The 12,123-nt window shown below is 39.6% G+C and overlaps 1 protein-coding gene across 1 annotated transcript in view; it reads right to left on the bottom strand.

Moving 5' to 3' along the window:
* Positions 1 to 3,940: 3,940 nt before the first annotated feature.
* Positions 3,941 to 12,123, bottom strand: part of LOC126184448 (dynein axonemal intermediate chain 3-like) — a 215,446-nt gene continuing 207,263 nt past the window's right edge. Inside the window, exon 11 of the mRNA XM_049926839.1 lies at positions 3,941 to 4,476. Within this exon, the coding sequence (XP_049782796.1) occupies positions 4,255 to 4,476 (222 nt within the window). The 3' untranslated portion in view covers positions 3,941 to 4,254. The remainder of the gene's footprint in view (positions 4,477 to 12,123) is intronic.

Here is a 12,123-nt window from a genome sequence, read left to right as displayed (position 1 = left end):
ATATTGACAGCTTTATAACTTATCGCAGGGGTGTGTAACGTTAAATTGAAAGAGCATCACTGTACAGGGTTTACAACACCTTACATGAAGTTAATAATACACCACTATACTAAATCTGCTAAAGTTGGGAGATTGTATATGGGTGGTTAAGGAGCAACCACTTAAAGCATGTTATACATAAATTGGAGCTGTGTGTCCCAGAGGCTACTGTGAGCTGTATAGTAAGTAAAGATAATTCTGCTTGGTCTTTACACATGGTTGACCTTGCCCATATTTCCCTTACGTGTTAGTTGGCCCTGGAATCTTCTCCAAAGTTAGGAAAGGCTACTACTGGCTACCACTAGGTAATGATTGGTCTCTAATATGTTAAAAATAGTGTCATTAAATGTTTCCTGTGCCATAGTGGTCTTTAAGACTCAAATCCTGTGTACCAAGTGTTTGCAACATGCAGTCAGAAACATTGTAACCTAGATTATTGTGCACACACTGTATCAGGCACAGTAACTACTCTCAAATTAGATGCTTTGCATGTGGTGTCACAGTGTATTCCCATTACCATGAATTTTACATATCTCTTGAACACCAATTTATGGAAATTCATGTAAATTATTGTTTCTTCTAATACAGCAAGTTTGGTCACAGCATATTTATTTCACACTACACATCTGACACACACACACACACACACACACACACACACACACACACACACACACACTCTCTCTCTCTCTCTCTCTCTCTCTCTCTCTCTCTCTCTCTCTCTCTCTCTGTGTGTGTGTGTGTGTGTGTGTGTGTGTGTGTGTGTGTGTGTGAGAGAGAGAGAGAGAGAGAGAGATATATTGATTTCTTCCCAGTCCTGATTTATGTATGACATTTCATCTAAATTAGAAGTGTCCTACCTTCATCATGTAGACTAATAAGTGCTTACATTAGTGTGCAACCACTCTAGAGACTAAAATGTCCATTGTCTTCTGTGCAGTATTTCTAGAAATACTTCATGCTTAAGGCATGTGCAAAGAAATTTTCTCAGTTGGTTACATACTTGCTCTAGTGTTCCTGCAAAGTGGGCAGTTATATGATATTGTATTCATTTAGACCGATTTTAATGCAAACAAGATGACTAATCAATTACTTGAAGATATACTGCAGTGAGATGCAACAGTTTGGGTTAGATGAATTAATGTTCAATGTGTTGACACACACAGTACAAAGCATTTTGTATCTTATTTGCTGTGTAATAGGATGATGTGATGGAGTGCCAAAAGGGAATGATTTGCATTCAGGTGCACTCATTGTCATGCTGAGAAGAAGCTGGTTGATTTCGCATTTGAGCTACCACGTACTGTGCTACATGTTACCCTGCAGTGGCAGACATTCCAGTCTATAAAGAATGCATTTCAGAAAAAAATTGTAGCTGAATTATGACCATACTGTACCAGGTTGACTATCACTTCCTTACAAAGTAAGAGTATGTACACTGGCCCATCTATGATCTTTGGTGAATGACATGGGGCAATTTGCAGCAGAGTTAAATGTGAGCAATCTGTCCTCATTTGTACCCACTAAGTTTCTTGGTTGCAGTGAATTTGAAAATACGATAGTGAATATATGAGGATTGAAAATAATTACGTGATTAGATAAAACATGTTTCTGCATGGATGATGTTTTTATGTTCATTGACATCACAAAGTCTTAAAGGAGCACTACATTCAAAAGCTGACACCAACTTGCTTCATTCTGAAGCACCACAGATGACCTGTACAAACTGATCCAGTACACTACTGATGGATTCATATGTCAACAAGGTGAAATACATCAAAACATTTTACATATATTAAAATATGATTTGGACTCTAGAAAAAGTTATCGTTACGTGCCCTGTCTTCTATAGTGACAATCCTCACTGCTGCCTGGATGCAACTGCAATTGCATGCTGTAAGAAGCAATCTCAACATCTGAATGTGGGTACAAAGTCGAGGCATTGAAATCTCTAAGGTCTTTGGAATTTCCTGTAAAGCAAACCACAAGACAATATGACTGATATTCAGTAATTTGTGTGGCACACTACTGCCCCCGTCAGAGAAATGCCTCCAGCCCATACAATAACAAATCACAGCAGTTTTAAAAGAGGGACTGCTATTAGAATAACATTGACATATCTAGCAACCATGATGTGTGTTCTGGTCCAGTGCAAGAAAAAATGCTACAGAAATGGCAGTAAATGACATTTATTGTATTGGCATGTGTGTACCTTCCACTGCTTTTTTTACACGATTGCTAGCATTGTTTGTACTCTTACCGGAGTGTAGGGTCAGTTTTAGTGCATCCGTGTAGAATTCTGCTACTTCTGACAATAACTGGCTGTGATTATGAGATTTGTCATTGTCATGAAATGCCTGTTCTCTTTGTCATTGCACAAACTGTTTGCACATATACCTCAACCGCTTTTGATGGTCGTCTACTTTTCTCTTCATTGCTAACATTCTCACACTTCCATGTAAACCAATGATTCTCTGTTTGTGGTAATACATTATACAGATTTGGTAAAGAATGACTGCTTCTAGGTTTTGTTTATTCAGAAATGAATCATTTCCTGAATCTTAACTCATTGACTGCCATGAGGCCACTGGTGGCTTTACACATAATGCCATGACATGGCAGTGAAACATCCATCACCATGCATGTGGCAATCAACATGTTGAATGTGGATGTTTCAATTAAGTTCACACTTGGAGACACCCTTACTAAACATACTACTAGTTTCTAATTGAAATTCATTTCCAGAATAGCACAAGTCCAGAAGAATGATTTCTTCTTCTTCTTCTTCTTCTTCTTCTTCTTCTTCTTCATTTCCCCAGTGCTTACCCCTTCCTGTGCAGGGTGTGCTTTTTTTAAGATTTGGCAATTTTCCACTGCATTAGCTTTACAGCTGGATGTCCTTCATGATGCTGAAATCAGCAGGGTAACGTTAGCGAAGAAAGTTGTGTATGCCATCTCACACATCTGTCTGTGAATTGTGTAAACTTTGTTCTGTGTATTATCATATTTTTAACAGTTTGTGTATTGTGTTCTCTGAGGTAGAATGTGAGGACCAGCCCAGCATTTGCATAAACAAGCATGGGAAACCGCATAAAAATCAGTCAGGCAGGTTGTCGTTAATCCGCTGTTTGGGTTTGATCTAGAATCTGGCTCACTTTTCAGTCTTGCAAGCTAGCATGCTGTGTGTTACACTATAGAAGCAAGTCTTTAAATTTTCTGTACTACTTTCATATATTTTACGTTAGTGAGTAAGTGATGAAAGATTTTTGTGGTCACATGTTGTGCTCCTCTCTGAGCCACTGACAGCTGTAGTGCTTAGTAATAAAGATATTTTTTGTCTGTTGTGATTGAAAACATTAAAATTCTTATCAGATTTTGATGAAAAATTTCTCAGAAAATGTGTAGTGGTGCCTAAAAGACATCTCTATGTGAGCACCATGTAGCACTCTCATTATTCTTTTCTATGCAATACATGTTTTCGCTATAAGGTGTGAAATACCAAATACATTACCATAAGACTTTGCTGAATTGACAAGCAAAATATATTAAAATACTATTTCATTAATTTCATGGACTAGCAATGATCTGAAGAGCCATAGTTGCTTATATTGGTACAGTAAAGTAAGGTAAATGGATACACATTGGACATTTAGTGCTGTCAGTGTGATTATTTGAGGAAGCACAGTGCTATCAGTGGGGCAGTAACCAAAATTCTCTAATGGATAAGAAGACTCATTCACACTCATATGATTGCTTAATGAGATTACAGACAGCTTCTCTTAAGAAACATTGAATGTGTTACAAATTGAAGACTCTGTACATCATTAACACTTCTCTGTATACAGGTGCAAATTATAAGTGATGAAGGGGAAATAAAGATTTTCTTTGAGCACCACAAGAATGGTAGTACATTCCAATCTACCTATTCCACTGCCACACTAGACCTGACAGTATTATGAGTCTTTATTATTTTACTATGAATAAATCATGCTGATAATTTTTTCTGCTTGGCAGGTATATGGACGTGGTTTCTCTGCTCACCCTCTTTTAAGTTTTGCTCAAAATTTACTAAATTTGAGATTTTCACATCACATAATTCCATCATTTTCCTGTTATGGTTTAGTATTTTTAAATGATGAATTCTAAGATCTGTAGGTGCTGCTCATTACTGAATGAATGGTTCCACTCAAAGTAAATACAAACGTGGGTATTATTCTATAGGTTGCTGGCCTGTGCGTTGTCTGTATACACACTGTGCAATTTGGAATGTGCTTCCTTCACAAGATCCATCCACTGAAATTTGTGGTCAAAAGGATGACTTTGCATGAGGCCCATGCAGTCGGTCTCACTCTTCTCATATAGCTCTATGAAAAGAACAGTCATTTCTTCTTCTTGTACTTCTTTTGTTTCTTTGATTTCTGGACCTCCAGCAAGTTCCTGGAAGTGAGCAGAAAACCATGTATTCAGTTATGAAAGTCAATCTATATGTGAATCAGTAAACTAGATAACAAAAGTTGCAGTCAATGCAGTTAAGCTAGAGAATTTGTGAAAAGATAATACAGGATTATTCTTTAATGAGATCTGACATCTACTGACTGTTGTTTAAAAATGTTTTCTTAGGTATTTCAGTAAATATTTTGAGTCCTGGGTTGCAACATTCAGAAAATAGCTAACTTATATATTTCTCTCTAGAATTTTAAGGAAACTGTGAATTTGTAGAATTACTTGTAAATCTGATTCAGCTGAAGATCAGTGTACTTTGAGGTATTTATTAACATACTGTGAAGTAACAGATATGTGTCAGCCAGGGATGGATTAATGAAGTTTTGTGGGTGGGGGCAGTTACTGCGAAGAGAAAGAAGACCCAGGGATCCTCCCCTCAAACGTTAAGGGGAAAAAATCTTCAAAAACTACTGTTTCAAGCAGTTTTGATACTTTAAAATATCAAACAATTACAAAAATGCGTTTTATTTTAGACAAAAATGTTTTAAATGTCTTGAAATGTATAACATTCACAACCTTTTTTTGAGTAACTTCTTTTATGTAATTGTTAACACACAGAAAACTGGATATGCCCCTGAATTCTAGGCAAGCAGTCTACCAACAGTAGCAATGACAACAAAGTGGGCAAAGCAGATAGTGTCCTAAGGGAGATGCAAAGCACATGTTGCTGTGGCAGATTGTAAAGCTCTGCTAATATTCAAACAGGAGGGGGAGCACAAGACACTGGTACAGGTAGTACATTCTCTAGAGCACATAAAGTAAGGTGGCTTGGGGAGTAATGAATTAAATGACTAAATCCACCGACCAAGACTCTAAAATCGTGTGCTTAACTTTGGTGCAGACTGCAAAAATTACCATTTGATTTTAATTGCTATTTGTAGTCTAAACTCACAAACACCACAAATGGATTAATCATCAGTTAATGAGTATAATAAACTAAAGGATATAACTAACTTAAAATCTTGTCTCATTTACAAGAATAACTGATTCTATGACTTAACATTTTCAGTTATTAATAACTTTAATTCAGCACCCATGGAGTTGGCATGTTGTTTTTGTTGTTGTTGTTGTTGTCCCTTTGATAGAAACATTTGCCAATATTGTTTCCTATTCCTTTTGTACATCCTCTGATAAATGAACTCTTTGTCTTTCTCTGAAACTTAAAAAGGTCAGATACTCTTTCTATCTTGTTGTGTGATAAAATCTTACAACTTGTTGGCCATTCCTTTCTTCAAAGTGGAAATTAAGAATTATTGTACGAAAAATTTAACAGGTTTTTTGTAGCATTGTTCTTGTTCTATATTTTGCCCTCAATTTCTTCCATTAATAAAACAAATGAAGTGAGTGAACTCTAGAACAAGCTTAGGCCAAATAAAACTATTGCATTTGTGTGTGAGTTTGCGAGTATCAAAATATGCAATATAAATGACCATTGACTTAAAAGCTTACATTTTTTGCACCACCAAGGGACCGTATAATTTAGCAATTTATATAAATTTTGACTTGATACCTCTACCTGTTCCTGAGAAAAAGGAGTCGTAACAGATGGACACACAAACAAACAATGACATGCTCCTATAGAGGTTTTGCGTTTACTGATTGAACCCTAAAACCTGGTTGTATTATGTCATACGTCATAAAGAACTGCAGTTGCAGTTAATTGAAGATGAGTAAACCAAAGCCAATTTTTAACCTACAGTGTATAGACTGAGACGTCTTTGGATGCATTGCAAAAGATATGGACAGACTGTTTTGTGAAATACTTTTGAAGACAGTTTTCCAAAAACTGTCATGAGCAGTTAGTTTGACAGCCTACAACCTATGGAAATATTTTGGATCTCCTAGCTATAAACAGGCCTAACCTTATTGACGATGTCTGTATAGAGAGAGGAATTAGTGATTTGATGTCGTCATAGCAATGATGGTTACAAAAGTTAATAAATCCACCAAGAAGCCTGGTAGAGTATTTTTGTTGGAAACAGCAGACAAGCAGTTCTTAGCATCCAACTTAGACAATAAAGGACTTAATTTAGTTCCATTGAGATGGATGCAAGAGAATTATAGGCAGAGTTTAAACTGATTGTAAGTCACACTCTGGAGACGTATGTGCCGAGTAAGTGGACCCACCGTGGTTTGATAGTAAAATTCAGAAAATGCTGAGGAAGCAGAGAGTGTTGCATTCTCCGCTCAAAAAAGAATGTGCAGATGATGACAGGCTAAAGTTAGTGGAAATTCATGCATCTGTAAGAAGATCAATGTACGAAACATACAATGACTACTACTGTCGTACCTTAGCAAAACAGCTTGCTCAGAATCAGACAAAATTCTGGTCCTACATATAATTGCTAAGTGAATTGAAGCCTTCTATCCAGCCACTTGGTAATCAGTCTGGTGTGGCAAAAGAAGACAGCAAAAAGAAAGCTGAAATTTTAAATTTTGTGTTTAAGAAATTATTCATGGAGGAGGATCATACGAACATACTGTTGTTTAACTGTCTCACAGTCTCCCATATGGAGAACAGTCTCCCATATGGAGAACGCAATAATAGTCATCCCTGGGACAGAAAGCAACTGAAAGAGTTGTAAACAAGTAAATTGCAGGTGAGGATGGAGTCCCAGTTCAGTTTTACAGACAGAACTCGCATTTATCGCAAATCTCTTGCCCAACACTAAATCCCAAGCAACTGGAAGAAGTGCAGGTGATTCCTGTGTATAAAAAGACTGAAAGAATGGATCTTCAAAATTACAGACCAATATCCTAACATCGATATGTTGCAAATTCTCAGTTCAAATATAATAAATTTCCTTGAGACGGGAAAACTTCTGTCCACAAATCGGCATGGATCCGATGACTTGGGTTCACAGTCATCTATCATCTTCAATACAGTACCATCTTGGCTCCATCTGATTTTCATCTGCTTCCAAAACTCAAAGAATGTCTTGGAGGACTACACTTTGATAATGATGAAGTGGTGCAAGCAGAGGTGAGGTTGTGGCCAACAGTGCAGTATCAACAAACTGGTCTCAGCCAAGTTGACTATAGCTGTTTCATTCCCAATATTGACAAAATTGCCCACCTGCTCAACATGTTGCAGAAAAAAGGGGCAAAATTTGAGTGATCTCCAGATTGTGATGCAGCTTTCTGCTCTGTCAAACGAGCCCTATAATCTGTACCGTGCCTTGTTCCATTTTCATCTGGTAAGCCACTGTTTCTCACCACAAATACCTCACAGCACAGAGTAGGTGCAGTGCCATCCTAAAAGGCAGCAGATGGTTCTCAACACCCCTCTGCCTTCATTTCAAAGTTGCTCAGTGCCACACAATGAAATTATTTCCAAATCTAGAAAGAGACTTTGGCTATTGTTTAGTTGGTAAAGAAATCCCACATGTATATATAAGGTGTAAAGTTCCACTTGCTGACAGACCGCAAAGCGTTGATTGCTCTGTCTGCTCCTTGTACCACTATGCCAGACTGGACAGCACAAAGACTACAACAGAGGCCATTGTTCTGATCTGCCTATAAATACAGCATCACCTACAAGGCCCCACACTAATGCCAATGCCCTGCCCAACTCCCTGCAGACACAGGTCCACATTTCAACATCAAGGAAGTCGTCATTTTTCAAGTGGATTCTGTGTCTTCTTATGCTATTGATGAATTTCCCCTCAATGCAGTGATTGTCGTGACTCAGACTAGAGTTGCCAAATGGCTTAAGAAAGGGTGATATTAGCATTTACCCACAAGAGCGGATGATTTGTCTGGTTCTCTGCCCCATAGCACTTGTGCTCCTGCATTGTGGTGACTGAGGTATTTCCTGTATCAAACTGCTGGCATGGCATGGGATCATGCATATTGCCAGCCATCGATAAAGATGTTGAAACCGTGGTACATTCCTGTACTGAGTGTGGTCAGTAGCAAACCCCGCCACCCGAGATGTTTTCTCCCTGGCCACTATCGAGCTATTTGGAATGTCTCCATGTTGACTTCACAGGCCCTTCTTTGAATTATTTGTGGCTCACAGAGATGGATGCATACTCTAAATTCTCAACTGTCAGAACTGTGTGTTCAAAGACAACAGTAAACATGACCAAGCCCTTTTGCAAATTTTTGCCATATAGGGCCTTCTGAAGGTCATTGTCTTGGATAATGGACCCCAGTTTGTGTCCACCCAGTATTCACAATTCTGTGAGCAGTAGGCATAATACATCTTCTCACAGCACCATTTCACACCCAATCCATTTGAGTGATGGAACACGTGGTGTACACTTTCAAAGTGAAAATTGGGGCAATAATAAAGTCCACAGCATCAGAAGATGTTATTATGTTGTTTTTAGCCACCTACAGAGCCACATCCATATCAGTTAAGGGCCAGGCCAAGTGACTTCATGGGTGACAGTTCCAGTTTCTCCTCACTCTGCTGTCACTGCCAGACCACAATCAGCCCCAGGCTACAGCCGGCACAGGCAGGTGCCCTGGTGTGGGTGCAATTGTTTGGGCACTAACTGACTTGGTTTCCAGCCACCATATGGGAAGTACATGGCCACCGGATGTGTGAGGTCACTGCCAAAGTGCAACACTGGAGGCAACACCAGAACCAGCTATGCTACAGCTCACCTACAGAAGCCCCAAACATACTGTAAAACCTATGGACTGGCTAAATCTGCAGCAGCTGCACCCCAGGTTTCATCACCAGCAGCATACCCTCCATAAGCAATGAAGCATGGACTAGGCTCTGAAAGCCACCAGTCTCTCTGTTTCAGAACCAGTGGCACCTGACCAGCCTTCCACAAGCGACGTGGACCCCACCTTATCCAACAGTAACCAGAATCCAATGGAGCAGCTTGAGGTTGTTGACACTGAGATGCAGAACCTCCCACATCTAGCAGCAGCACCCCCACATCTGGGGCAGAGCTGGCATAACCTGGACCAATTCCTCTTCTACATGCCGTCTCATGCAGGGAGGGATGCTGTTAACTGACTCTGAGAGCAATATGGAATTATTACAGCTGCCAGTGACTGACCATCACTCCTGGTCCTCAGCCCAGGGAGCACCACAATCAATGCAAATTCACTGTAAGCGGCACTATCAGTGTATGGCGTGCTGCTGGACCACATCATGTCAAGTGGTGGAACCCCTTGATCAATGGCTGTGTTTAATTGAGCTCCTCAGCCCAGAGCGGCCACTTTTGCTGGGATCATGTCTATGGAAACATTTGTACACAGGACTCTTATAGTACGACAACAACTGGCTATGTTTCTAGACTTCCATGGACTTTCATCCAGTGGTATTCCTATAGTGTCAAGTCAACTCTGCATGTGCTTGGTTTAACCATATATCCTTTCTAGTTCTGCCACCATATTATTGTGCTGCACAAATAGCAAAACTCATTTACTACTTTTAGTGTCTCATGTTCTTATCTAATTCCCTCAACATCTACTGATTTAATTTGACTGCAGTCCATTACCATCATTTGACTTTTCTTGCTGTTCATCATATAACCTCTTTCCATGATTATCCATTCTGTTCAACTTCTCTTCCAAGTCTTCTGCTGTTTCTGACAAAATTATGATATCTCCTCTAATAATTACCTACTTGAATATCTCCATTGGTTATTGAGAATTCCTAACCTTTTCAATGGTTTTCACAATGAAAGCCCTTGTCTCACTGCCATTTTTCAACAAATATCTCCCATCCTTGAAGTACAATTGAATGAGGTCTGAAAAATACCCCTCTATAACTGCTGTACATTCATTGTGGCTGGGAGTAATGCTCACTGCATCTGTAGTGTTTATGACATAGCCACATGTGCCCCCCCCCCCCCCCCCACCTCATTCTAAATAGTGAGCACCTCAGTGATCTCAGCCTTCATTGGCTGCGTGAACTACAAAGGCAACCATGCCATTTGGAGCTATGAATGCCTAGTATTCCTGGATGAAAAGACTATCCAAGAGATAAAAAGTCCCAAAGTGGATACCATACCTGTAAAAAGAGAGAGAGAATATATGCAGGTCAGAAACTACCCTTTTTTTTTTTTTTACAACTTCATTTGTTAAAGTGGCCAAAACTGCATTTCAGGAAAGGGACTCCTCAACACAGACTCTGCCAACAGAAACTACCAAAAACACTTGCACATGCAAGTGCACTCGCAGTGGTGACATCGCAGTAAAGGCACTCATTTCCCTCTCACAACTAGTAAAGATCACAGACAGACTAATTCCTCAAGCCCCAAGTCCAATTGCAGACTGACAAACCAAAGTTGAGCAGCGTCTCTGCAATGACAAAACCACCACCCTCTTCGTCTACGGAAAAAGGCATGTTGAAGAGATCTAGACTGAACCTAAGTGGTCAAAAGCCATCAGACCATGCTCCACTTGTCTTGTGTGATGATTCTAATGCAGAGCACACCACAGACAATAATGACATTAAAATATACACGAGGGGACCAATGAGTCTCTCCAACAAACCCCTTGGTGTCACAACATCTCTGTCTTGACTGAAAGACATGAGGTCTGTTCAGAAAATTCCAGAACTTTGTCCACAAAATTTTTCTGCACTTACCTTTTACTTGTTATACATGGTCTCCTTCAGAATATTCTCCTCCAGAATTGATATACTGCTCCCAGTGCCCTTTCCAATTCTGGAAGAATCCTGAGTATGTTTCTTGTTGGAGATGAAGCGCCATCTGTGAATTTTCTCTTATCTCATCTATCGTTGCAAATCTCATCCTTTCAACAGGGTTGCAAGGGCGAGGGCTGGAGAGTACAGGGGATGAGGCAGCACAGTTATTTCATTTTTGTGCAATAGTCATGCACAAACAGGGATGAATGTTTCAGGCTGTTTCCTTCTCACATTTTTTTGTGGCTTTGCAACGTGTCCCGATTGTACCATCGATTAAGAGTTCATCCCTGTGGCATGAATTCATGATGAACCTATCCTTCAAAGTCAAAGCTATCAGCGTGGCCTTGACTTTTGACCTCACCTGACAAGATTTTTTTTGGTCCTTGAGAACCATTCCTGACCCATTATGAAGATTGAACCTTGGTCTCAACATTGCAACTGTAGACCCACATCTCATCACCAATTATGGTCTCTTTAGGAACATCTCCTTCTCATTTACGCAATCCAAAAGCTCTTCAAAAATTATGAGGCAAAGGTCTCTCTGGTCCATGGGACGAACTTGGTGGAAACATGATGCATTCCAAGATGCTGTGTCAGGATTTCATGACATGATTCAGCTGAAATGTTACATTTTTCTGCAATTTCTCAAGCAGTCAGTCTTCGACTGGTATGCACAATTTTGCTGACGTTCTTGACAGAAGCACAAATGGCAGACATCGAAGGGCGTCCTGAATCAGGGTCATCTTTAACTTCTGTGCAGCCATTTTTAAACTATGTGAACCATTCATAACACCAAGTATGGCTTAAATACTCATCGCCATAGGCTTCCTGCATCATTTGGTGTGTATCTGTAAAGATTTTCTTGAGTTTCATGCAAAATTAACGCAGATGCCTCCTCTAACTCTGCCATCTAGAAATTCGTAAACTGTGCAACACAACATTCTACTCAATACTGCACTGAA

Source organism: Schistocerca cancellata, chromosome 4 (genome assembly GCF_023864275.1).
Source record: "Schistocerca cancellata isolate TAMUIC-IGC-003103 chromosome 4, iqSchCanc2.1, whole genome shotgun sequence".
Lineage (NCBI taxonomy): Eukaryota > Metazoa > Arthropoda > Insecta > Orthoptera > Acrididae > Schistocerca > Schistocerca cancellata.
Note: the sequence above shows the minus strand (reverse complement) of the source record. Positions and strands in the feature narration are given on the sequence as shown.